The sequence below is a fragment of the Stegostoma tigrinum genome, chromosome 11, assembly GCF_030684315.1.
Source record: "Stegostoma tigrinum isolate sSteTig4 chromosome 11, sSteTig4.hap1, whole genome shotgun sequence".
Lineage (NCBI taxonomy): Eukaryota > Metazoa > Chordata > Chondrichthyes > Orectolobiformes > Stegostomatidae > Stegostoma > Stegostoma tigrinum.
Genome location: NC_081364.1, coordinates 52,705,046 through 52,732,899, shown reverse-complemented (window position 1 = coordinate 52,732,899; position 27,854 = coordinate 52,705,046). Strand labels below are relative to the sequence as shown.

Below are 27,854 nucleotides of genomic sequence, written 5' to 3'. Positions count from 1 at the left end.
TAGAGGATCAAACACGATCACACAGAATGGCAGAGCAGGCCCAAAAGGGTGCCTGTCCCAACTTTTTTCAATTTATGCTCCAACAATTTTACTGCAGCTTTAAAAAAAGGACTTTGAAGTTTTTGGGTCAAAATGAATAGAACTATTGTCTTCAATTTGCAGCCTCCTTCCATCTGTACTGGCTGTGATTTATGTTCTGGAGTTGAGAACTTTTTAATCTTGACAGACACTATTTAAGTTTGCATACCTTGGTCTGTAAATGGTATTTTTTCTAGTTGCTTGTTAACTTCAATAAGTCTTGCCCACTTGAAGTACCATCTGGCTCAGTTTTAATTGTGAATTGCTAGGAATAACTTGCCAAAGAATAAGTTTTATACTTGCACCTTTTTTCTGGTCACTAGTGGGACATGGGCATCCCTGATTAGCCAGCATCTATTGCCCACTTTTCCCAGCGTAGTTCAAGAATGCACCTAATATGCTGTAGGTGGGACCATGTTGCCTTTAGAATTACAGGGCTCTGAACCAGTGAGTGAAGGAACAATATTAAGCCAAGATGGTGTGCTTTAGAGGGAGCTTGCAAGTCGTGGCACTTCATGTTCCTGTCACATACTAGATGGAAGTGATTTGAAAGGTGCTGTGAGATCTCTTATATTTCTGAAGTGCAGCTTAATTGGTATTAATAGCAGCAGTGTACTCCAATGGTGGAGTGACTGCCAGTCAAGTGGGCAGCTTTTGTCCTGATGTTGTCAAGCTGCATACATCCACATAAGTGGAGAGCACTGTCGCTGGGCAGTGAGCCAGGTGAGTAACTACTGTGGCATTCTTATCCTCAGACCAGCTCTTGTAGCCACGCTTTGAGGCAAATCTAGTTCTGTTTGGGTTAGCAGCACTCCCAGGGTGGGCCCACACCACTTTAATATTAAAGGGGTGGTGGTCATTGCCTGGCACTTGCATGGTGCAAGTAACTTGCTATTTGTCAGTCCAAGCCTGAATATTGTCCTGGTCCTGTTGCATTTGAACATGGACTGTTTCAGTATCTGGGGAGTAAGTGGTGCTGACCAGTGGGATTAAAAGCAGCTGAAGATACTCAGGACACTAGCCTGAAGAACCAGGCTGTTGTGGCAGTGGTAATATCTTTACCTCTAGTTTGGAGCCTGGCTTCTAAACTACCACCTGCTCTGAATAGGTTTGTAAAAAATATTTACCCTTCAACTCCTGCAAGATGCCCTGGAGCTGAGCTGACTGACCTGTAGCAATCCCCCAACCACCATGTCAGCCAGCAGTATTTGCCCACATTGAGCCACTGACTCCATTCTCTCTCCCTTTCCACTTGCAGACCGCTACTTCCACATTGCTCTGACACCTGCCTCCATCCCTGTTGTAATTGTCCCTTTCAAAGCTCAATTTTGGTATGGAGCACAGCTGTTGTTTTGCCCTCAGCCTTGCAGGCTAGACAACTATAAAATCACTTGCCAGTTGATACCCTTAAGGTTTCCTACCAACATGCATCACATTGCAACTATCCACTTGGAGAATTGAATAGGGGAGCAAACCAGTCTCATGCAGACAAAAATCCCCAAAGCTGCATTGAGACATCCAAGCAACTTGTAATGCTAGCAGAACTAGGGTTAACTTGTTTTGAATTCAACTTTTGAATTCAAAGAAACTTGTAAAGGATCTGGTCAAGCTGCATAATAGGGAATTCCACTAGTCTCCTCTCCCTCTTTTTTTAAAAAGGGACACGCTTATAAGGAAAAATTCAAGTTGGGGCTCAAACTTGACTAGTACCCAGGCATTTTAAAGCTTTTTGTATTTGTGGGACCAGATGCCACTGAAGTGGTATCATCTAACTTCTGGATGTTCTAAAAATGCTGCTTGTTCACTTTTTTTGCAAGATATCAAGCAGCTACAATGAGTTTGCTGGAATAAGACCTGACGTATGCCAGTACACTGGACTCTGAACTGGGTTTCTGCTGTAGATAAGTCTTATCAGCCTCACTCCTACTATTGCAGGGGTCTCCAATTGCTTCTGACTTTTCTGGATTTGGACATCAATGGCTATGCCATAAAAATTCATCCCTATAAACAAGTTGAGTGAAATAGCTTCAGTCTCAGGGTACAGTCACCAAACCAGAGTGGGTGAGGATGCTTCTCTTAAGCCTTCGGGATTAATATTTTTAACTCTAAATGATAGTTGTGTAACTAATCTTTTAATGTTGAAGTTCAAATACAACATCTTCTGTGGTAGGACTGTCATAGTCCAGTGCTATGACCACCACAGTACTTTCTCCCTTCCAGTATGGCAGACTTTCTGGGTCCACTTCCAATGGTCATCAGTCACTCCTGTCCCTGACCTAATGACTCTAACTGTCTGAATCATTGTAAGGTTCTTGAGTTTTTGCATTGATGCCTTCCTTGTACTTTAAATCTTAGAATCCTCACTCCTTGTATTTTCCCTCCAACCAAACATTGTCTGTTGGGAACATGTCTTCAGCTGTATAGGGCCAATAACCTAGCCCACCACCCCCTCTGCACCTTCTTTGGAGCTACAAAGGCCAAATTTTAATGTCATGCTAACAGTTGGGTCCCTGGTTAGTGATCCAAACCCTGCCGCCCCCCCCCCCCCCCCCCCCCCCCCCCCCCCCCATTGGACTGTATCCCATTTTCTTCAGACGGGGGCCTAGAACTTTCTGTTGGATAGATTCCTTGCAATCAAATGCAAAGGCTCAGTCAATCCACATGAACACTATGCATGATGGGCAAATTGCAAGCAGCTTGCATGTCTGCTCTTGACCTGAGTTCTTATTTCCCACTTGCAGGAAAAGTGACTTCACTAGCATGGAATGCATTTAGCTAGGTACAAAGCCTCACTCACAGCTGCTTTTGTTGAATGGTTGGCAGGCATTTTATATGCTAAGAGCAAGCCCTGACAACTTGCATAGCAATGTTTATTTCAGGAGGGGTTTTTTACAGTTGCAACCATTTCTATGCACTTCATGTGAATTTTGTTCAAAATTAATTTTGAACACTTCTGCCCTTGCCTGGACATGCTGCATACTCCCTAGTTGGTCTTATTGTTGCTGTTCACCTCTGCAACAAACTTACAGCACCCAGCTGTGCATTGGTGCCCCTGCACAATGTTTATAGCATTACTACCAAGCTACTTAATTCAAAGTTGGCAGAGGATTTAGTTTGTCTAATGTTTGTCACATTGTTTCCCATGTCAAGAGGAACGTGCTTTTCCATGCTTCATTCACACCATCTCCTGATGTGAAGTTACACCAGTTAACTGGTGTAAAAGTTTTCTGGTCAACCAATCATGGCCTTGAACAGAAATAAATTTGACAGTAAAACCAACTATGTCTGTCTCCCATTTAGAACAAAGCTGCTCTTTAAATGAATGATTTAATGGGTAAGTTTATTTTGGGAAATGAACTAGTCTTCCCTAGAGAATGCAGTATCAAAGGGACTACTGTAGTTGTAATTTAGGCTGTGGATACCAGAAATGGTTTTTCCATCTGCAGGGTAACTTGTTCCAGAACAGTAGGGGCAATGAAATGTTGTTTGATCAACATTTCAGGTTATAACTATCAATTGGTGGGTTTCTTTTTCAGAAATGGAATTCAAATTGTCTCTTCCCTATGTGCTGAAACTTTCTAGGTTTTATTCAAAAACAAACTTTGCTGATCATCAACTGCCTGGTAAGATAATGCATATCTACCAGCCTTCTATAAACTGGCTGGTAACCATATTTTTTAACAGCACATCTCTCTTCCATTAATTTAATCTGGAAATGTTATTTTTCGCCTGAAACTTTTCAGGTTCCAGTTTTATTTTAATACCAGACATTAACTGGCATCATAAACCAGTTTTATTTTGGTTTGGGGATGGCCCATGAGTGTTCATTGACTTGTAATCCAGTCCCACATTAATCCTGAAAATGAAGTAATTTCTTGCTATATTTGAGCTTTAAGAGCTTAGTCTGTTTTTCAACAGACTATGGCCTTCAGTTTGTTGGAAACATTAACTCTTTGCTTAGATGCTGACTTTCTTATTTCCATAATTTCTTGCAAGGCAATGGTGATGCTAAAATATTCAACTTGGGTGAAATTTCCCATCCTCTGCTGACTTGCTAACTTTCTTGGTGCCACTAAGCTGTCTACCTTTCAACTTATGACTAGATGCACCTTACAAAAGCAAGGCTGAAGATTAACATTTTTCACTTGCGGATGCATGAACATCAGTTTTCCTGCTCCACTGCTGCCTGACCTGCTGTGTTCATCCAGCTCTAAACCGTATCTCATTTCCCCAGCATCAGCAGTTCCTACTATTTCAATTTGCTGTGGCACAGCTAACCACCATTTGATCTCAATAGTCCTAATCGGGGGAAAAACCTGTTTTAAACAGTTTCAGATAGTAGGAGCCGGAGAATCGAAGTGGAGAGCTGGACAAACAGGCCAAGTGCCATCAAAGGAAGGGGCTAGGCCCAAAACATCAGCCCTGCTGTCTGTCCAGCTCTTCACCTTGCTAGTTCAGTTATGTAAACTGTCCCATTAAGTTGGTTTTTTTGTCCTAGAGCCCTGATGCATGACAAACTGTTGAATGTACTCTTGCATTTTCTGGGCACTCCCTTTCTTGTAGGAAGAATCATTTTTTCTGCTGATTCAAGCTGAGTGAAAGTCTAATGAGGGACACTACTCCAGACTGTCTCTAATGTAAATTTCCTCCATCTGTTCTGGAAGATGTCACTACAAATTTTAGTACAGTCAAGATGGTTCAGAGTACAGTACTCTTTGATCTGATAGGCTGAGGAGTGATAGCTGGAGTTTAATTTGGGCATGTCAGGTTGGGCATTGTATAGTTAATGGTGGATCCTGGTTAGTGCTGCCAAGAAGACTTTGGAGTGCAGGTTCATATTCCCTTTTTGGAAGGTGGAGTCACAGGTAGGTAGTGAAAGCAGGCTTGATTGCTTTGGCCAATGCATTGACCACTAAAGGAGTCAGAGGTCACTAGCTGATACCAGTTAAGCCACTTGGAATACTGCATTCGGTTCTAATCTCCCAGATGCAGGAATGGTATTGTGACCCTTTGAAAGTGATCAGGAAAAAATGTTGCAGGGTTGTGGAGTTCTAACTATAGGGACAGCCTTGTTTTGTTTTTGCTCCCTGGAGCAATTGGAGGCTATGGGGTGGCCTTTTTGATTTTAAAATCATGAGGTGTGGACATGGTGAATAGTCAAGATCCTTACCCCCCCCCCCCCCCCCCCCAAGTAGCAGAAGGTTAATGTTACAGCAAAAACTGAAGGTATTGGAGGAAACTCTTTTCAAGATGGTCCATATATGGAATGAGCTCCCCAAAGGAAGTGGAGGCTGATAGCTTAAATATTGTAACTGCATATCTAGATGAATAAGAAGGGTTTAGAGATATGGGCCTAAATCAGTTTCAGACTATCTGGTTGGCATGGAAAACTAGACCAAAGGGTTTCTTCCATGCTGTGCAGCCCCCTCATCCACTGAGTGGACCAAATCTGCTCAAATGCCTTTTGAGCTTTTTACCAACTTTACAAGCAATTTAGCAAGTTCAGCCATTGTTTCACACCATAATCAAAGCTCCCATGGTAAGGAAACATCACTGAACATAGTGGACTTGGTGGAATGAAAATGAGATGTGGTAACTTTGTAAACACTTGGTTTACTTACACATTCAGCCTTAGAGTATGCTTTTGCTATAACCATGTCTTTTAACCCTGAAGACTTTGCTGTGGGCTTTTCACAATGGGTCTTCAAACCTAGATAGTTGGGGAATGCAGCCCCAACAGAATCTCAAACATTTGTTTCCTCTTCAATCCAAAAGCCTTTTGCTTCTAATCAACAATTTTTCCCCCTCCCTCTGAACCAAGCAGTGTGCTAGTGCAAATCATGGAATAAACTATCACTTGCTTCCATCTTCTGTTGGGTAAAGACAGACTTTTGTTGTCCTTGTCCTGCTTTCCTAAAAGCAAGGAATTACAAGTGCTCACACTGCCCCCCCCCCCGCCAAACTTGTTGAGGCCCAAAAGAAGCTTGTTTCCTGCCTACCTGAATCATGACCTGAAGATGAACTAGGAAAGGCAAAGTAAATCAATTGTGCATGATAAACACATTCCTAATATTCATGTTCAATTCTAAATTTGCTTGAAAATACAGAATTTCAAGATCTGACTTTCACAGTAGGAACTGCAGATTCTACTTGGGTGGAGCTGGGAGAATACAGCAGGCCAGGCAGCATTAGGGGAGCAGGGAAGCTTGATGTTTTTGTGTGGAACTTGAGGGTTAAGGCCAGTGAGCACAATCTCAAACAAGAGCCTTGAAGGCAGTGCAAGGGTGTTTTTGTGGTACTCTGTTCCTAAATGCTAGAACAGCAAGGAGCTATCATGACGTGTTTAACCTGGGTTCAAATTACAGCTGCCGCAAAGGTTGACATCTGAACACTGGTTTGAGTATTTTAAATGCTTCCAACACCTAACTAGAACAATCAATGCTCAAAGAAATGCAAGCAGCCCAAATCCAACTATAGGATGGATCAGAGGCCCACTAGCAAGAGTTTAAGCAGATGTGAAGAAAAGGCAAAGTTTTAATGTCTAGTCAGTATCCACTAAGTACTGAGGAATGATGTGTCACTTTATCTAAATTGTTTAATTGTCTAGTATTGAGATATGACATCACACTTGCTTCCTGTCTTCATGATTAATGACAGCAACAGGACACTGCTATCAACAAACTAAAAAATGAACCCAAATGGCTAGATATGCAAAGGCCACTAACAGGTATAGGCTACAGATCCACTAATAGCAGTAGGTCACTAGAGGAATTCTACAGAGATGTGGTTAGTGAGTTTAACTGGGTAATTGCAGGATTTCAACTAACTCCATTTTAAAGGGACAACCAAATGCATGGGACAAGGGAATGGAGTTGTAATGGATACAGGAGTTTTCCAACCCCAATAACTGATTCTAATAGGGAATCTTTGTTAGAATTCTAACAGTGAACTGTTCAGAAGGGTCTAGGCCCAAAACATCAGCTGTTATGCTGCTTGGTCTGCTGTGTTCACCCAGCTCCACACTTTAAAATCCTACAGATAAGTAACTTTGGAACAAGTATGATACCATCCTTGATTAAAAAGTTTAAATGTGAGAAGTTAATAGATTGGAGGGGAGTTAAAGGCTGAGAATCAAGCTCAGGGTGGGGGTGGTGGCTGTGAAATGTTTTAACCTTCTCCATACTCTAAGTACCTTGCCCCCTTTAAAAGGAAGCAACTGAGACTGAGCTTGTCAATGTGGGAATACTTACCTGTCAGAACACTTACCAACCTGCCCTAGACAAAGGGACTTGGGCAACAGCAGCTGGTCTATCTAGCAAACATTAATTTCAAGAATAAATTGAGAATCAGAAAAATCAAGAGCAAAAGATAACTTTACACACTTGGTCAAAGGGTCTGAATTTTTCTAGAAAAATGTAAAGATGGAAATGAGCCTCTGAAAAGATTAATAGGGTTATGCCACTCACTGACTTCTGCATTCTTGTCTCTAGTGAGAAACAGACTAAGTGCACTTTAATTGATCAACCAATTAATCAAACTAGTAGTGGAGTTGGGTTGACAAGGTGTAGAGCTGAAGGAACACAGCAGGAAGGCTGACATTTTCAGGCCAAGACCCACTCATGGTTTAGTCTAGCTGGGTTGTTTGATTCCATGTAAACTGTACAAGAGTTTTGAAAAAGCTGTAGTGGAAGAGCACTGGACATATCTAATGTAATTCTTTAAGAACAATCAATAGAATATGCTTGGAATTCTTGGCCAACTTTATCAGCAGGAAAGAATAGAAACCCTACTATAGCAATGCTTCACTTAGCACTTATTTGACCACTGCAAGCTTGTGTTCCTGCAACAAAGTTGCAAGCTTTCAATATTAACCTTGCTCAACTTGACATTGAGTTTAGAAATTGCTTCCCCCTTCCAAAATTCAAATCTAAATTGAATAGCAGTGTCAGCAGTAGCAAGGTGAATAACTTTTAAATTAATGAATCATGGCCTACTGCCCCACCTTCAAAAGAACCCTTGAAACAGGGAGATAGCTGGTATGCTTTTTTGAAATCCATATCTTGTATCACTTAAAATGAAGCTAAATTTGTACACTAAAGACCATGATGAACCTTAACTTTCAAATGGCTTCTGGAAGGTCCTTGTTGTTTTTCAGTCAAATTCAAGAGGGTAGTGATGCAATGGATTGCAGGTAGCTATTACAGTCCAGACCAACTCCTCCTCCTCTGCACCCCTCCACTTCTCCCCTCAATCCCCCTGAGATAAGATTGAGGCAACACTCTTAGCATCTTGCATTTGCTTTCAACTATTGTGGATATAAACAATTGAAAAGCACTGCTGATTTCAGCAAAATACACATGCTTTAAAATACCAAAATTAGTATAACTATTAGAATAATTGTTTATTAAACAGCAACTGTTCCAATATTGGAACACCCCTTAGGCACAACCCTGACAAAGGAACTTTCAGTAAAATATTGCCTCACATGCCATGCTCTCTAGTCTAAATGTGGAATTTGACAGACAATTTCAGCACTTTGGCAAAGGTGAGATGTACAGCAGCTTCAAAACCCCAACAGCTAAAAGCTAAACTAACACTGAGTAAGCAAAGCCTCACCTGCCTCTTATAACCCAAACCCTTCAAGTGTAACAACCTTCTGCATCTATACCTGCACCCACCAGTTTAACACCCTTTTCTTAGGGGGAACAAACCAGAATTGTATTCATTCTGAAAGTGGTCTCAAATGAAATGTAAACATAACATCTCAACTCCTACAGTCAGTTCTGACCAATGACGACAAGCATGCCAAATCTACCTTCACCCAGTCTATTCTTTGATCCAACATCAATCCTAAAGACTGCTAATTAAGTATTTTGACTTTCATAGTGCTCACAAGTATGTGATTGTTGCTAACTTTGAGCAAAAGCAACATGATTAAACAGTGATACAGAATTGAGACCCTGTGGAACAACAGCTCATAGTACCCTGAACTGTTCTATGGCAATACATTCACGGATGCAAATACCATTTGTCTAAGCCAACATTTAGTGCCTATCACTAATTGCACCTCCTAAAAAGTAGTGAGACTACCTCAAACAGCTCTGCATGTGGATTGACAGTGGGGATGGCATTAAGATTGGCACAAAGAATACAAATTTCCAACTTGAGATGGTGAGTGGCTCAGGGCAATGTTGCAGATGACTTTTACATGCCTGGTGTCAATCTTTTCTAGCAGTTAGTGGCTTGCTGGTCAGTTTGAGGATGGCTAACCCCCACCACATCTAGATTCAGATGTAGTCAAGACCAGGTTAGAATAGCAGTTTTATTTCTTTTAAATGGCCTTGATGGAGCTTTGACCATGTTTTCATGGTCATTGGCCTAAATCCACATTGAAACATCAATTAATGAATGGGTACCTGGATGTTACTTGCATGTCTAAATTGATATTAGCTGACAATATCAGCCTTTTTTGTAGGCAGCCATTACCAGCTGCACAACAGGAATAAGCCTGAAGTTATTAGTAGCTAATTTCTTACCCTGGCTAGGGTGTTCTTATCCAGAAAGTGACCTCTACATTAAGGGCTACCCTGGACATCTTTGCAGCCTTTTTCCCCCTTGCTTGGATCTAAACTTACAATTGTTGCACTTATCAGACTCAGGCTGTGTCCCTCAAATAACCACCTTGAAGGATGAAAGTGGATGCAATGGCCCAGCAGTGCCTCTTGTGCAGGACTACTATTTCTAAATCCTCTGTGGGGGCTGATTTGCTACTGTAAATTGAATTCAGCATCTTGCTTGCTCACCCTTGATGAATGTGTAGGCTACCAATATAGTCCATATTCAGAAAAATTGGCTTTTTGGTTTTCCTTCAATGCTTTCATTTTTGCCTTTTCTCAAATGTATTGACTCTAGCCTGACAAGCAGTCATTTGCCAGATTGCTCAACTACAATTCAGTTCAATGTTGAACATTGTTCCATTCAAATTTTCAGCAATGCCTTGAGCATGTTTTAAGGGATTAAGGATATTCAACATTTGAAAGAACCTTAAAGGAACTGTATCAGTCAATTGTGGTGGGAAGTCTATTACAAAAGAATAGTCATGGAGAATTAAATCACTAACTGCTAATTTCTGGGAACAGTAACCCTTTAAAGGCTGACCTTGGGTGTAAATGTTTGTTTTTGTCATGGGTGCCTCCTGATCCATGACAGCCAAAATGGCTTAAAGGCAGAGTTTTGGAAATAGGTTGGAAAATTTCTAGCCTGTAGACTTTAACTTCATATTGCTTCACTTCACCTAGTCAATCAACATGTCAAAATGACATTCCTTTCTAGCTAAATAGTTCAGTTAGCTAATGCTTATCACAATTAGAACAATTGAGGTGTTTTCAATGATGTGCATGTGATGAGCCAAAGGGCACTGCAGTAGATGGAAGTTTAACTTTAACAGCCCAATCCATATTGGGAAACACCTTTTTTGAAAACATGGTGATTGTGGATCAGTTACTTGAAGAAAGGTAATTGGTTTACTTAAAGGTTATATTTCTACTACCAGACAATGACTGACTCAAGTGGTAGATGGTGTGGTTTGAGCACATGCACTCTAATTTGTGTGCATAAGCAATAATAACTTTAGTGTGGTGAATCTCCAGCCTTGAGCTAAAGTGGCTTTTTTAACTTGGCCATTCTGATACTACTTGACACTGACTGACAAAGTATCTGGCAGCAAATTGCTAAAAAATCAGGTTTGGCAGCACTTGCAGTATTTTCCCCTCCCCCAGATGCTGTCAGAGGTATTGAAGGGCCTAGATCTGAAACATCACTTTCCTGCTGCTTGGCCAGCTATGTTCATCTAGCTCTACACCTTGCTATCTAAGTCTCCAAGCCTTTGTTTCAGAGCTCATCCACAGGTCTTAACTTTTTTCCTGCCTTGCAGTATAACTAGGAAAGTGACTCCATAGACCCACTACTGTAAGCCTGCAGTGGGTGATGTTTTGCTGCATTTGGCTTGTTTGCCTTCACATTCCCCTTCTGGCCTATTAGAGCTTCATCTCTTAGAAGCAGCATCTGCTAGGGTGCTAATCTTGGTTTTTTGGGCTCCAGAAAAGCTGAAGCTAAGGGTGTACAAGTGGTGATTCAGCAAGCAGCTGGCTGGTCTGAACTCCTGACCACTCAAAGGTTTTGCTTCTTGGAAAACTGAACAGCTTGGAGCTGTGAACAAGCTGCAGAGAAGTCAGCCAATCTGTTCTAAGCAGCAAAATCCACAAATCCAGAAGAAAACCAGTTAGTTGGAAGATAGTATCAGAGATAATGGGAACTGGAGATTCCAAGATAATAAAATGTGAGGCTGGATGAACACAGCAGGCCAAACAGCATCTCAGGAGCACAAAAGCTGACGTTTCGGGCCTAGACCCTTCATCAGAGGGGGATGGGGGGAGGGAACTGGAATAAATAGGGAGAGAGGGGGAGGCGGACCGAAGATGGAGAGTAAAGATAGGTAGGGAGGGGATAGGTCCGTCCAGGGAAGACGGACAGGTCAAGGAGGTGGGATGAGGTTAGTAGGTAGCGGGGGGTGCGGCTTGGGGTGGGAGGAAGGGATGGGTGAGAGGAAGAACCGGTTAGGGAGGCAGAGACAGGTTGGACTGGTTTTGGGATGCAGTGGGTGGGGGGGGAGAAGAGCTGGAAGAGGATCCCCCTCGTTCTCACACACCACCCTACCAACCTCCGGATACAACGCATTATCCTCCGACACTTCCGCCATTTACAATCCGACCCCACCACCCAGACATTTTTTCCATCCCCTCCCCTGTCTGCTTTCCGGAGAGACCACTCTCTCCGTGACTCCCTTGTTCGCTCCACACTGCCCTCCAACCCCACCACACCTGGCACCTTCCCCTGCAACCGCAGGAAATGCTACACTTGTCCCCACACCTCCTCCCTCACCCCCATCCCAGGCCCCAAGATGACATTCCACCTCAAGCAGAGGTTCACCTGCACATCTGCCAATGTGGTATACTGCATCCACTGTACCCAGTGCGGCTTTCTCTACATTGGGGAAACCAAGCGGAGGCTTGGGGACCGCTTTGCAGAACACCTCCGCTCAGTTCGCAAAAAACAACTGCACCTCCCAGTCGCAAACCATTTCCACTCCCCCTCCATTCTCTTGATGACATGTCCATCATGGGCCTCCTGCACTGCCACAATGATGCCACCCGAAGGTTGCAGGAACAGCAACTCATATTCTGCCTGGGAACCCTGCAGCCATATGGTATCAATGTGGACTTCACCAGTTTCAAAATCTCCCCTTCCCCTACTGCATCCCACAACCAGCCCAGTTTGTCCCCTCCCCCCACTGCACCACACAACCAGCCCAGCTCTTCTCTTCTCCTCCCCCCCCCCACCCACCCACTGCATCCCAAAACCAGTCCAACCTGTCTCTGCCTCCCTAACCGGTTCTTCCTCGCACCCATCCCTTCCTCCCACCCCAAGCCGCACCCCCCGCCACCTACTAACCTCATCCCACCTCCTTGACCTGTCCGTCTTCCCTGGACTGACCTATCCCCTCCCTACCTCCCCACCTACACTCTCTCTCCACCTATCTTCTTTACTCTCCATCTTCGGTCCGCCTCCCCCTCTCTCCCTATTTATTCCAGTTCCCTCCCCCATCCCCCTCTCTGATGGGTCTAGGCCCGAAACGTCAGCTTTTGTGCTCCTGAGATGCTGCTTGGCCTGCTGTGTTCATCCAGCCTCACATTTTATTAAGTTGGAAGATAGCACTCTTTTAAAAAAGAGGCCTCCTAGTGTGAACCATTACAGATTTTCTGCAAACTAGTACTAGTGTCCAGACAGCCACTGTTCTGCCCTCAGCACCTGCTGAGTTGGTGTGTACTGAACCATTTTCCCACTTCACAACACCCTCCCCTTTTTTGTTCCATGTCTGAGGCTAGAATTCTAACTTAGTTAAACTGACTTGTTTGACTGCAACTTGACTTAGCAATCTGGCTTGTGCAATATCTATCTAGATCTAAACTGGAATTCTGTATATTCTGTTTTCTGACAAGTCCAGGAATAGTAGGGTTTGACTTTCAGTATATTCCAGAAGTATAGCACCAGGGAGCTGCCTATCTGCTGTACAGGAGGGGTTGTAACTCTGCACCCTGTAGCCTATGGCTTGATGCCAGGTTAAGGTCTCTGGGGGGGAATATTTTAAGACAGTGGTCCCCCCTCGAGCTGAGGTTGCAGATGTTGTCTGCACTTAAAACTTTTTTGCCTTGGAGTGAAGATCATGTACACTACCTCTTGATGGGCAGAAACAACATCTTGACTACAGTAGCAGCTCTCATGCTCTTACCAGCCTACCCTGTGGCAGATAAGAGTGTTACCCTCTAGTTACCTCCTTGAAGATGGCTATAATGGTTGGGACCCCTTGGCAGGCTGCTCAACTTGCATGAGGTCAATGTTTGTATGCATGCTAAGAGTACTTAATCAAAATGTGGTGATCAGCAAGAATTTCACTTGCACTGGCTGTCTTTGGCTCTTAAGTGGCCTAAACTCTAGGCAAGAGGGTGACAAGTACAATTCTGTTGTGCCTAAGGTCCCTAAGGGTTGAAAGAGATCCTCTGTGCTCCCTTTCAATAAGCACTTGATGTTTAACTCAGTGCTCCATTCTTGGCTCCCTTAGGGTAGTCTTCTGCTTAAGAGACTAAAGACCATCTGTCTCTAAGAATTTGAGCATATCAGGTTGCCAGCAACCTGCAGTATTTCATGCACTTCCTGCTCATTATTTCTTCAGGTCATGGTTCTGTTGGACCTCTGCTTTTCTCTTTTTTGCTGCAGTATTGGTGTTTTCTAGTTGAGTTATAATTTAATAACTCAATATTCAGGATCATGTAAGTGTTCACCAAATCACTTGTGCCCAGGTGAAGAAGCCCATGGTGTTGATGGATTTAAGGGTAGACCAACAATGTCCATTGACTTCTAGATCACTTGTATGATGCTTAACTGGCGAGTCATTTATAGCTCTTCTGTAGAGGCCGCAAGCTCCATGTTGAGCTCTTGCAGCTGCTCTTCAAAGATTAAAGACAGCTGTTTTGAGCCAGGCTGAGACCACATTAGGTGGTGCAATTACTGTCACTATGTTTTTCTCCTAGCTTCTTTGCCCCACTGTGTAATCAAATGGTGGCTAACATCTAGAGCAAGTGTTCCCATTGGGCCATGTATCCCACCTGAAAAATCTAGGGTTTGTTATAACAAGACCCTCCTAAGCACAAGAGGATTCCACTTTTGTGTTAGCTTGCTGATAGCCCCCTTGCCAACCAGCTACTTTTCCAAAGGTTTACACCCTTTTCTTTAGTTGAAAAGGTGATGAGTAAGGAGTATTAGGCTCAGTAACCAGGAGCCAACTTTGCTGACATCAGAAAAGCAGGTGGCTGTAGAAAAAGGAATTCTGACTTGACTGGTTACTTGAAGAGCCCCAGACATGGGTGCACTGGTCCACACTTCATCCAATTCTAGTTAGTTTTTAACATTGTCCAACCCATCTGGTTATGAAGAGTGATCAAATTCTTTTGACTTTGCCCATCCTCATGCATCATCTGTACTAGGTGTTGTTTTAGGTTTTGAGTGGCTAAATGGCAAATCATTTATTGACCTCATGTTCATTTTGACAAACTGTTTTCATCTTGGCATTGTGGTATGCTGCAGTTCTAAATATCAACCACAAGTTTCATGCCTGATGACTTAAGAACTTGGCACAATTACTGATCACATACTGAAATTTGAGGGAAAAGGTGCAAAATTGTTGCTGTGTTGCTCACCATTTGTTTTCATTCCAGACTTGTTTACTGGAGCTCTATCTGCTGATCTGAACAGTTGTTCTCAGTATTTAGCAAGACCAGCTACAGATTGCATGGCTTGACCTGCTGCAACCCCCCCCACTCTGCCCACCCAGACAACTGAACTGGGATGTCTGCTTGTTGAAGCAGACGCCATAGCAACATTAAGAGGCATTTGGGAAAGCAGGGAATTGTGGGATACAGGTACATGCAAGCAGGATTAACTTACAATGGCAACATGGCTGTCTTTCTACAGTACTGCTTCTGTTAACTTGAAGAAATTTCACTTGACAATTTTAATAAGTCAGGTAAGCGTGTCTACTTCAGCTGTCAACAATCCAATGAAGTGTTCTCTAGTATCCTCCCTAGATTTGTACCTTGAGTGCCATGTCTAATTTGGGATTTGGAGACTTCAACTGTTTGGTACTTTTGGGTGTAGTGAGACCCAAGGGACCTGAGTTGAGTGATGAGCCATGATCATCTTGAATGGCAGAACGTTTTTTGTTAACACTACTTTTGCTTCAGAAGCATCTCCAACTGTGATCTTCTTTCACAGGGCATGAAGACTATCTCTGTATTCTCAAATCTTGAGAGCATTAACATCCTGCAGTGACTTGGTGTCAAGTGTTGCAGTGGTTTCAAGCAACCTGCAGCTGATCAACTTGCCAGGGTGTATGGAGCCCCTTTTTAAAAAGGGTGAAGATTTGGTGTCTATCAAAAGATGAGGCACATGTGGGTTTTGACATGAATAGCCATGGCTCAGATGTTTGTGCTATAGGTGGAAGGTCCTTCAACTCCCTTTCCCCTTAACCTCTCAGTGAAGATGTTACTCCCATTTGCTGTAAAGTTAATCTGTTCTCTACAAATAAGTAGAATTTCACAACTGGCCAACATTTAAACACCTCACTAGTTCATTCTGAATCTTTACAGACTGATTTCATTAATCACTTGTACATTTTAAATTCTGCAAAGAAATACAGCTGGGAGCCATTTAGTGATTCTAAAATCAAAACTTAAGTTTCCTCAATTTTGGCTTTGCTTAACCATTTGCTTATAGATTGAACTCCAGTTTTCAAGAACTACCTGTAAACTAAAGTTAAACAATACACCTGGCAGGAAACAAGACTCTAATCAGACTAACTTGAAGCAAGCATATGGTCCTGTCTTTAAAAGTTACTAACAGTCATCTCAACAGATGTCTGCTTTTGAGTTACTGTTAAAAAATCTTAAACTGCCAAAGGCACAAACAAGAAATTCTCCTCCTTTTACCCCCCCTGCCACCATAAACCACCTTCCAGATTTGCATGGAGTAGAGGTATCTAGGGAGATTCCAAAAGCATGAGGCCAAAAATACATGGTGCGAACAAAGTGGAAAAACTAGTCCAACCTGCTGGAATAGGTGGCTTGAGGCTGGTTTGCTCCAATGTGGCTTCTTAGTTAATGCAAACATGCTCATCTAATGTGCAGATGACCAAGGGTTTTTGGCATTGCTTAGTTGGCTGTGAAATACTTGGGTTGTGAAGGTTGGCACATGCACAACCTTTTTGACACAACAAGAGTCAGTAAGAGGTTGCAAGATGCCTTTGATTAAAACATCAAACTAGCCACTGAATCAAATTTTAATCTCATGCAGTGACTTGAAGCCTTGCCACCTCTTTAGATGAAAGCAACTTGAGTATTTTCAGCAGGATATTAAGAGTACAATTACTTGCTGCCTCAAACAGTATCTTGTTGTGTACACAAACAATGTTTAGAGGCATAGGGCTAGATCAGTTTACCATATCTGGGCAGTATGGACAAACTAGATTGAAGGGTTTATTTCTGGAGTACAACTAAAAGCCAAAATTGAACCAATCACTCAACTGGAGTCCAGCCACCATCTGGAGCAAGCTGAAGTTCTGGAGGGCACTGGAACTAGATGTTAGTTCTGATTTATTGCATAAAATGCTCTCAGACTTGCTTTTCCAAGAAGTTTGTTTCCAATCTGATTGCATCTAGTTTTTATACTCCTGATTGAACCACTGACAAATTATATCTTAGAATATTCAGGGATTGCAACAAGTAAGATTTCACTGGCTTTGAGACTGTGGATGAACCATGTCACACATTGGAGACATCTTTAAATCTGAAATGCTTTTGCCCTGTTACTTTCCTCCCACCATACAACTGCTAAGAGGCAATGAAGGCAGGTGTGCCAAATGTCACCTTCACCCTGTCTGACACTTTGAAGGAACTGACCCCCCCCCCCCCCCCCCTGGTCTCTGACAACACCTTAGGGCTGTAACAATTAACACTGAACTGTCCTGCCCTTGTTCTTGCCCAAAAGCAACACCTGGCATTTAGCTAAATTTAAGCTCCATCTGCTACCACTCAGCCCATTGGTCCTGTAGATCAGGATGTTTTTTTGACTCTCCTCCATGTCAACTGTCCACTATACCTCCCCAATTTTTTGGTTTCACCAGTAGACTTTTAACAGTGCTTTCTAAATGCTCATCTGAGGAGCTTGTTTTCAATAGTCTTGACATGGTGCAGTTAACACAGACACCTGGATTTTTTGCTCTTTTTGTTTGTTTACTTTCTCCCTTTTTTGTGCAGCATCTCCATGCTTTCTATAACTAACAATTTGCAATTCCTAGCTGTCAGCTTGTTGCCAGCATCTCTTGCATGTTCCATTCTTTATGACTATACTTCATCCCTAAAATCCAAATCATTGGTTCTGATTTTTAACAAGCCTCTGATCTGTCTTGGAGCAAAGAAGGGGGAACCTTCCTCCTTGAGTGACATCCTTTTGACACTGGTTAGTAGTTTCAACATTAACAGCTACCACTTCATAATAATTAAAGAATAAACTTGATCAAAACCTAATTCTCAGCTCAATCTAAGCCTTTCAGTCTTCCTCCCTCACCTGGGAAAGAGCTGGGTCTATTGAAATCAACCAAGTAGCTGGTTGATCACAAAGCCACATTAAGTCACCTGTGGATGTGGTTTTCACTGGCTTGGCCAGCACTTGTTAACTGACCCTAGTTGCTCTGAGGTGCCTTGAACAGCTTAGGTGGGCCATAACCTTTAGTGGTTACAAAATGCCAACCACTTTTTCTTTTAAAACTTGCATGGGTTTAAATGACTTCCTTAAAGATATCACTGGCTGTCCAGTCCCCACATTTTTCTATCCATGGTTCTGAAATGTCATGTTACATCAGATTTTTCAGTAACCTGAAGCTCCTCCCTCAACCACTTCACAGCATGTGCTTGAGAAACTGCAAAGCATTAATGCTCAAACAGCCTGCTGTGCCTTACTGGCCCTGTGATCAGTAGCACACTGCCCTTCATTTAAAATGAATGAAATCTTCTTGAGCATGCTTGCATTCTAACAACTTTGGTTTGCCTACAACACACTCCAATTTGTACAATTGGCAAACTGACTGACTGACTGCCTTGAGCTCACTTCCTTTTATCAGAATTGATTTTGTGGGTTGAAATAAAAACTATGGGATTATTGCACTTTTTGCTTAAGTCAGTAACACCTACTTGCGTGTAATCTGTATTACTGTGTGAACAAGCAGCAGTTGAATCAGTTTTGCAGGCAAGATGGTATCCCATGGTGGTTACAAACAGCTTAGTCACTAGTCTAGGGCCTTCTGTCAACTGACTCCCAGCAACTAAACAATTGAGTGACTTTGACAAACCACTCTAGAAGGTAAGAAGTGGTTTCTCTTGCCTTTTTAAACTCACCTGGTTAAGTATCTCCAGCCTGGAGATCCACCTTATTTCTCCCCCATATCTCCTGCAAACCAAACAAGTATATGTAGAATAACATTAGTCTTTACTCATTAACACTAACCTGTTTAACCATATGACCAAGGATCACTCAGCAGTTGTCTTAATTTTTTGCCTTTTAACCAAAATGTTCTGGTTGTCACCTGGGTTTAAGTCTAAAGTGGGGAATTTTGCATATCCCTTTTTCAAAAAAGTTAATGAACTTTAAGAAACCAAGCCCCACAGTTTGAGGTAAACACTACCTTCCAACAGTGTTTTTGTCCTAATGTGGCAATACTGTTCTCCCAAAACTCCAATTAGGAGTAGATAATATGGTAATAAGGAATCAAACATTGCTTACAATTGTGTGCAAATACTGTATTCCTTGAACTAAACACTTGGATTAATAGGACAAAGTTTCCTGTTGTCAAACTCTAGTGGCCTTAAGATGGCATGAAACTTTGGAGAATCTCAGTAATATTACTAAGGCATGTAGAAACTTGAATTCAAAGGTCACCTTACTTACTTCTGCTCAGTGCTTAAAATATACACTCCTTACAGGCAACATCACCTTTTTATTAGCTTTCTTTCAGTTCTGAAGACCTGTTTTTTGAATGCAACTATTGCCACCACTCCAAATTTGGCCTGAAACATGAGCAGCATTCAAAACTTGCATTGTTTTTACTGGTCTAAATGGCCATGGCACTTTGCAGTTTCCTGTAAAGCACTGCTAACCTGTAGTGCTGATCCCCAAGAACTTCAATCAGTTGTACAAGATGTGGGATTTAGAGATTTTTAGTGTGACACTGAAGTGATTATTTCTATATCAAGTAACTTCAGCCAAACATTCTCTACTGTTCAAGTTATGTTCTAAATGAGGTATTTGGCAATTGCATGCTTTTGCTTCCAGGTGACAAATGCTGTTTCCTAACTGAGCACAACTGGTCATAATTCATCTGAAGAAGGAACTTGTGTGAAAGCAATTAGATTAACAGGGTCAATTGCTGTAACTGCATGGTGTTTGTACATTGAAATGTTTCTCTAACAAACGTACTGTACTCCATTAGCTTGTGCAATGTCAAAGGCAGCTTAGGCCACCTGTTTATGCTGAGTGCCATGGAGGAAATAATTCATTGAAATGATTTTGGTGTCTTCCTCATGGAAGAGCTTGAACAAGTCTCTAACATTTTTTAGTGATTAAGTTACTAGACTGGTAACTAAATCTGATTTCAGTTCACATTTCACCCACATGTGTTAAACACTGCATTTAAATTTTTAACTGAAATTTAATTGAGCATAACAAAGTGGTTTTTAAATACAGTTTTAATGAACTGACTAACCCTGGTCCAACATGACTAGTGAATTGTGCCCTGCAAGCCACACTTTATTCTGGCATTTGTCTATCTCCAACTTCAATTTTTCAGTTACGTATTCACTTGAATGTGAAATGGGTTTAAATCCAGTGGGTGGGCAAAGCACTCTTTATAGTCTGACAGTACTTCATGAAATCAACCCAAGTTGTGTTTTTATTTGACTCTTGATTTTTAACTTTGTTTGCTTTTTCAGACAGCAAAGCCATTTTAGATGGGAACCTGAAGCTCATCCTAGGGCTCATATGGACTTTGATTCTTCACTACTCTATTTCCATGCCAGTTTGGGATGATGAAGGAGCTGATGACACAAAGAATCAGACACCCAAACAGCGGCTGTTAGGATGGATTCAGAATAAACTGCCTGATTTGCCAATCACCAACTTCAGCAATGACTGGAAAGATGGAAGAGCATTAGGTGCTCTGGTTGATAGCTGTGCTCCAGGTCAGTGTCATTGGGCATTGACTGACTAAGATGCAGTTTGGAAACCTAGAATGAAGGGCCTCAGACTCTCTCTTTTGGAGCCTCAACTCTATGATCCTGAAAAGTTGCGTAGCAACTTCTCCCATCCTTCCACCTAAAGTAGGAAGTCTCTGGATTCAGGTTGACTGGCACTTACATAATGTGGTTAAAAATCAAACCTGACTGTAAACATCAAGACCCCATCAGTGTCAGCTTCGAAGTTGGGATTAATCAACCTGTTTTTCAGATGGATGTTTCTCAGTGGTTAGTAGCACTAACTCTGCCAAGGACTGTCAGCTCCAGCTCTGGGCAACTGTATGTGGAGTGTGCATGTTCTCACTTTGCAGAGGTTTCCTCCAGGGTCTCCAGTTTCCTCCCATAGTACACAAGACATAAGTTTGGCATGATTGTGCTAAATTGCTTGTAATCAGGTGTGTAAGCTAACATTAATCCAATTTAAGATTAGCGTGGATGAATGCAGATTAGGTTTGGATAGTTCAGGGTGGGATGCTCTCTAAAGGGTTAATGTGGATTCACTGGGTCAAATGGCCCCTTAAACAATGGATTCTGTGTATATATCCTCTAGCCATGGTGAAGGCTGTTCTTGGATTGTACCTGTTCAAATTTTGGCACACATCTCCACTCTGGAAACTCTCTCCCCAAGATCTGAGGAAGGGGAGGAGCATTCAGGTTTCCTTCTAGTCTGTGGGATATGCTCAGTCATTTGGTTCACTCATCAAGCTGGTTTGTTAGGTTGCAGATGTTTCACTCCTCTGGGACACTTCATTGCAGCCTCCAATGAAGTGCTGTTGTTTTTTCCTGCCTGGCATTTAAACTCTGCTGGACTTGGTTACCTCATGTTTGTTTTTTCTTCAGTGGTGTCTGTATAGGGTCTAATTCTGTTGATGGCCTCCTTAGTGGTAAACCAGGCCTCTACAAATTCCCATGATCCTGATGTCCCAATTGAATGGGTGGTTCTCCTTTATCCATTCATTTGGGATAACATCAGGATCCTAGGACAGCTAAACAGACAAGCATGGAAGTTTGTAGAAGCCTGGTTCTTCACTAAGGAGGCCATCAATTAGACCCTATGCATACCACTGAAGAGCCAAAACAAATGTGAGGTAATGGAGTCCAACAGATACCAGGCAGGAAAACACAAGTGCTTCATCAGAGGCTGCAGTGATGTTACCCAGCAGTGTAATGAAAAGTCTGACTAGTGAACCAACCACAACATCCATGCCTGAGCTACAGATCTCTTCACAAACCTGGGCTGTTAGCAAGATCCTGGACTGCTATCTTTTTGGAACACCATCTTGGTCCCTTTTTTCCACAAACATTGTGATTAATTACCAAAGTGCATTTGTACCATACATTAGAATACTTGGCAACATTGGAGTATATCACTGCCTTTTAATGTGTATTCTCAGGTTTGTGCCCTGACTGGGAAATCTGGGATGCAGCCAAACCAGTGGATAATGCACGTGAGGCTATGCAGCAAGCAGATGACTGGCTTGGAGTTCCACAGGTAAAAATACTTGTAAGCTGGGTAAATATGAGAAGCTATGCCCTACAACGTAATGTTCTATTTTTGATATGCATTGAGAACTTATATGAAGTTAACCCTAACTTAAGGTCTACTTTGCTCTTGGGGAAGGCTGAAGTGAAGACTATATTTCTCTCTTCTGCATGTGCAGACAGCTATATAGGCCATTTTATCACCATTTATGGAGGGGGAAATGGGCAAACCCCTCCAACTGGACTTGAGCACAAGTCCCAATCTCTGACAAGTAGAGGGTCCCCTCTGACAGCCCCTCCCCCTCAACTGAAATGACCCATAGAACCTTGGCCTCAGCCTCTACCAATTACTGAAACAAGTCCCCCTTGGACTAGTTGCTTAAACTAGTCTGAATTCTACTGGAATACTCATTCCTGCTCTCGTTGACCCACTTAAGCAATAACACAAACTTCAAGTTCCCACACTGCCTTCTAGAATATTGTCATGTCCAGTCTGTTGAAAAACACCTTTGTTTCTGTTACAACATCCCTGACAGCAGAGTTATCTTTAGCTTCTTTGAGGACTTTGAGCTAAAATGCCATCTACCTTTTTAGAGGGGCTTTGTGCTGAATGCTAATGGCCAGTTGGCTGTCTTTTGGATGGCAGTTAGCACTTTCTCCAAATGCCTTTTATCATGGTGTTTTGGTTGTAGGCTGTAAAACACCATCAGTTTTTAAATTCCATGGGCTTTGAATCAATTTCAATTTAATTGGCCAAATTAAAACTCAAAAGATCAGACTGTTTTTTGCCTGCCACCCACAAGGTTTTCAATTTCACTGAGGCTCTGTACTGGCAACTTCAGCTGCTGCTCTCAGCAGCTTTTTTTAAAAAGCCAAGTACAGACAAAACAGATTTCTTAAAGGACTACTTTTTAAGCTTTGTCTTCCATTTACAATTGCTTTAGCTAACCTTTTAATGTGGCAAAGGTGTGATATTTTGGTTCGTGCTTAAATTTGCAAAGGTTTTTTCTCAACTTCACATCTTGCTGTAAATTCACAAGAATAAATTGCTATACTCAGTTTTGCATGCTAACTTAGCACTTAATATGTGAGACAATGAAGAGATTGGCTTTACTAATTAATTTTCTTTGCCTGGAGTGAGAACTGGCTTTAATTTTATTCACTTTATATCATCCAGGTGATTACCCCAGAGGAAATCATAGATCAGAATGTTGATGAACGGTCAGTAATGACTTACTTGTCCCAGTTTCCTAAGGCCAAACTTAAACCTGGAGCTCCATTAAAGCCCAAATTGAATCCCAAGAAAGCAAGGGCGTATGGTCCAGGTAGGTGTGCATGTTTATATTTGATCTTTAGACTAACCATATCTCCAAGTGCAATTCCCTCTTCCACACTCTTTCCCCCCCCCCCGACTTTACGCTTAGATTGTTTAAATAAGTTTTTAAAAACAAAGCTGCAGATACTCTAAAATTGAGAACAAAAAGTGAAAAGCTCACCAGGTCTGTCACACGAGGCAAAGTCTGTTAATGTTTTGGGTCCAGTGACTCTCCTCAGAACCCCACTTCTGAAGGAAGTCTGAAAATGTTAACTCTGACTTTGTCACAGATGCTGACAGACCTGAGCTCTTACAGCAATTTGTAATGTTGGTGTGCAAGTAAGGAACTTGCATCCTGCAACATTTAAGTTCTAACACTACTTTGCTTTTTATTTTGAAGCATGATTTTTCTTTCCTAGGCATTGAGCCTGTGGGTAATGTTGTGATGCGCCCTGCTACATTCACTGTTGAAACAATCAGTGCTGGGCAAGGTGAGGTGATGGTCTTTGTGGAGGATCCTGAAAATCAGCGGGAGGAGGTAAGTCTTTAAAATGGATTTATATTCCAAGTGTTGACTTCTTTTTTTTACCTGTTCCAAAATGGGATTTATTGGTGAAAGTGGAATTTAGAACCTCCATTCGGAAATCTGTTTGTTAGGCTCCTGGGTCTTAATGGTCTTAGTAAGTGGCTCAGATTTTTGTAGCAGTCTCACGAGTGTAGATATTAAGTTTGTTCTTAAGTGGAACTTCTATAAATGTTTTGGTTCAGAATTAGATCTAACCATAAACTTATCCAAATTTAGGTGGTTGGGAATTAACTTCAAGAAGCTGTTAGACCATCTGAAACCTCTTAGTGGCTTTCCATTCAGTTGTTTTTAAATCTCCTTTGTACACTGTGTATACATATGTGCGCACGCACACTCTTGCACTCCGGCCGACGCATGCCGTCATCAACAATATGGCTGTCCAGCACGGCAGACTATACGGACAGTCTCCATAACAATCGGAATCATATACAAGCATATGACCATTGCAAAAACTGACTTTGTCCAGCCCTCTATTTGAATGACAGCACTTGCTGCCCTGTGGGTGAATGGAGTCTGTTCTATGTCTACATAGATTTCTTGTGCTCCAGTCCTTTTCCCACAGTCCAAAGATGTGCAGGTTAGTTGGATTGAGTATGCTAAATTTGTCTTTGTAGATATGCAGGCCAGGTTGACTTTTTCCGTGGGAAAACAAGGTTGAGTGGGATACCACTTCAGAACGTTAGTGTTGAATGGCAGGTCTCAGTACTGTAAGGATTGAGTGCTGCACTTGAAGCGGCTCTTTAAAAGACAAGTGCAACTTCATGCCTCGGGTGGAGGGAAAATATCATTACACCCATCCAAACTAGATACAATATTGTGCTCAAACTAACTGGCAGAGCTCTGGGGTGGAGAGGTGGAATCACTAAGTGGCCAACCTCTTTGTAAGATCTTGCATTAATAAGCAGTTTAGGGAATTATCAGTCCTTTGTAAAGAATCGCTTCCTTCAGAATGTTTAGTTAACCAACTTTAAAAGTCTGCAAGTTTCTTCCTATCTCCCTTTAATTCACTTTCTGAATGTAAACAGACTTTTATTCCACAGGGATGTATTTGGACAAACGTTCTAATGTTGCCATTCTGTTTTCTCAGGCAAAGGTGACCAATAATAATGACAAGAACAAGACTTACACTGTAGTTTATGTACCAAAAGTTGCAGGACATCATAAAGTGAGTGCATAAGCCTAGTTATTACTGCAGTCTTGCTTTGCTGTTTTAGAATGTTTTGAGTATGCCCAGTTCAATGGTGTTAGGCCATTCTATTCTACACTGTACACATCCTAAATATGAAACACCCAGGGTGCCATCCCCCTACAGAACCTGTTCTACCATCTCTAAAGCTGGGACTTCCTGATAGTTCCCTAAAGAACTGAAATTTGTAGTGTTAGTGGCAAATAGCTGAAGTCTCAAGTCCATCTTGTACAACTATGAATATTTTTAGTCTTGGTCTTTAAAGACTAGAAAATAGGGCTTGGTCCAAACCAGTGGTGGTAGCTTGTAATCTGGGAGTTGAGCTGAACCTGTGCTTCAAGAAATTAAAATCCCTGGAAGAGAAGTCCATACCTTACTAGTTTTGGGGCCTGTAATGTTACAGCTGATTTAGTACATGAATGCTCATGTGAAATGGTGTGTATCTCTCTCCCTCCCCAGATTACAGTCTTATTTGCTGGACAACATATATCAAAGAGTCCCTTTGAAGTCAACATTGACAAGGCCCAAGGTGATGCCAGCAAAGTGACTGCACGAGGACCTGGCTTGGAATCGACAGGAAACATTGCCAATAAGCCAACCTACTTTGATATCTATACTGCAGGTATACTTCCAGCCATCTGGCTGGGGAAGGAAGGAAAGTGCCCATAACTAAAATGGATCGTCAAAATACTGCTTTATTGTAAAGTGGGAATTTCACATGAATAGATAGGGTAATCAAGTAAATATAGGTAAACTATTCAAAGGCATATAGCTCTCTGCTAGAGGTTTTGGATGTTCCTGATGACACTTATTGAAATGATCAGCTTTAAAGGTCACTCTGAGCACACTGAACTAACTAGTTTGCAACTCCCCAGGGTGCACCTTCCTTAGGTAGCTCATAGATAAATTTTAGGGACATGTTTTGCTGCAAAGCAGTAGTCTAACAATGACATTTCATCACCACTTTGAGTTTGACAGGTCTGTAGTAACTTCTTTCCTTGTACTGAACTTAGTTTTAAAGTTCAGCTGTAAAACTAAAGTACGGTCCAAGTGTCTGTCTTGAGATCCTCTTGCAATTCACTAAAGGAATTAAGTGCTGGAAGATTTAAAAGTTTGCTCTGTGGATGAACTTTTCCTCTTTCTGTGAAAGGTGCTGGAGTTGGCAACGTTTCAGTGGTGATTGTGGACCCTCAAGGTAATACCAACACTGACATAACAATTGAAGACAAGGGAAACAACAGTTATCGGTGCACCTACAGACCTGTGCAAACAGGGCAACACTCTATTCAGATTTTATTTGCTGAATCGCCAATACCCAAGAGCCCATATTCAGTCTTTGTAGGTGAAGGTAAGTAACACTTCTCAACTGAATTGCCTCTACGTTTGCAGCAAGTGCACTTTTTAAATCAGGCAAACTGAGCTGGATGCTGTTTTTTAAACACTGGCTTTAAAGCCTCTTTAGTTGTAGTAAAGTATGCTAACATCTCATGTAAGCAAGTGAACAGACTCTTATTCCCCTCTCAGGAAGATTAGTCAATGGTGAGACTGTATGAGTCTTCAAGTTGTAGAAGAATCTGGGTGGCCCAGTGTGCAAGTTTTGTTGTCCCTGTAATATACAGGTCCAAGCAATTTCAGGAGGGAGAGCTAAAGATGGCATAGGTGTATTTTTATTTGCTACAGTTGAACAGGGTGTTTGGTTTTCTTGATGCATGCTCAAGAGGATACCTTGGCTGATAACTAACTGGGTTGAAGGGAAGGTTGGACAAGGTGAACCTGTCCCCAGTGGATTGTAACAAGGTTTTCACTTTGAGACAGTGAGGTGGGCATGGGGTGGATTTTGCACGCACATCCTGACTTCTGGGGGAGAAATAATAATTAATAGGCTTCCATTTTTAGTTTAGATGTGTACATGGAGGGGTGAATCAGTCACTGGATATCTTCAGTCAAGTCTAATTCCAAGTTGAAGGGAGTCTTAAGTTTTTAAAAATGGTGTGGTTGAGGCCACAATCTAGCTGCCCTTGAGTGAGGGAACAGGCTTGAGGTGCCAAATAGTACTCCAGCTCCTTGTTGCTATGCTTTAGGCTTTTAGTTTGAAAGTAGGTTAGGAAGAGTTCATGGTTATGAACATCTGAAGTGCTACTCCAATATGTTGTATCTCAAAAGTAAATACATCACATTACCGCTGTTGCAGTGGCACAAAGTTGTTTGTAATTACAATTGTAAAGCTAATAAAATTGTGGCTAACACTATTGGAATGTAGAAGGCTTTAATGTACCCCCACACTTAACAGGCTTTTTATTGCCCCTCTACCTAGCTACTCCAAAGAATAGATAAAACACTGGTAATGCCACATCTAGCAAGTAACTCCTGTTGAGGTTTTGATTTAAAATCTCTATTTAATATGTAGCACAAACTTCTGAATATGTTTAACATCCAAGTCAACTTTCTGAAGTTAAGGGCACCAAACAACTGCAAAAACCAACTTTTTTTAATCTGCTCCTTCTCTACTCAACACCTTGTTTTTCAACTAAAGTTTTTTCAGGGCCAAGTTCTTAAGAGCAGTAGAGTTTCCCCCACTAATATTGGGAGGGTGGTAAGAAATCATGGTTTTTTTTCAAAGGGTGGTGCCCTCATCAGAAGGATGAGATTCATTTAAATAACTACTAGGTAAAACTTTCTAATTGAGTTGGTTAATTAGTGGTGCATTGGTCAAACTTTCTTTCAGACATTGAATCATGCTTTTGACTTCTG

General features: G+C 41.9%; 1 protein-coding gene across 3 annotated transcripts in view; it reads left to right on the top strand.

The window, feature by feature from the left end:
* The window catches only part of flnbl (filamin B, like), a 135,879-nt gene that overhangs the window by 48,446 nt on the left and 59,579 nt on the right, over nt 1-27,854 (top strand). For all 3 annotated transcript variants that reach the window (XM_048547920.2, XM_048547921.2, XM_048547919.2), the window contains exons 4-10: nt 20,232-20,480; nt 21,929-22,026; nt 23,194-23,341; nt 23,751-23,869; nt 25,005-25,082; nt 25,563-25,725; nt 26,254-26,451. In XM_048547920.2, the coding sequence (XP_048403877.2) occupies nt 20,232-20,480; nt 21,929-22,026; nt 23,194-23,341; nt 23,751-23,869; nt 25,005-25,082; nt 25,563-25,725; nt 26,254-26,451 (1,053 nt within the window). The remainder of the gene's footprint in view (nt 1-20,231; nt 20,481-21,928; nt 22,027-23,193; nt 23,342-23,750; nt 23,870-25,004; nt 25,083-25,562; nt 25,726-26,253; nt 26,452-27,854) is intronic.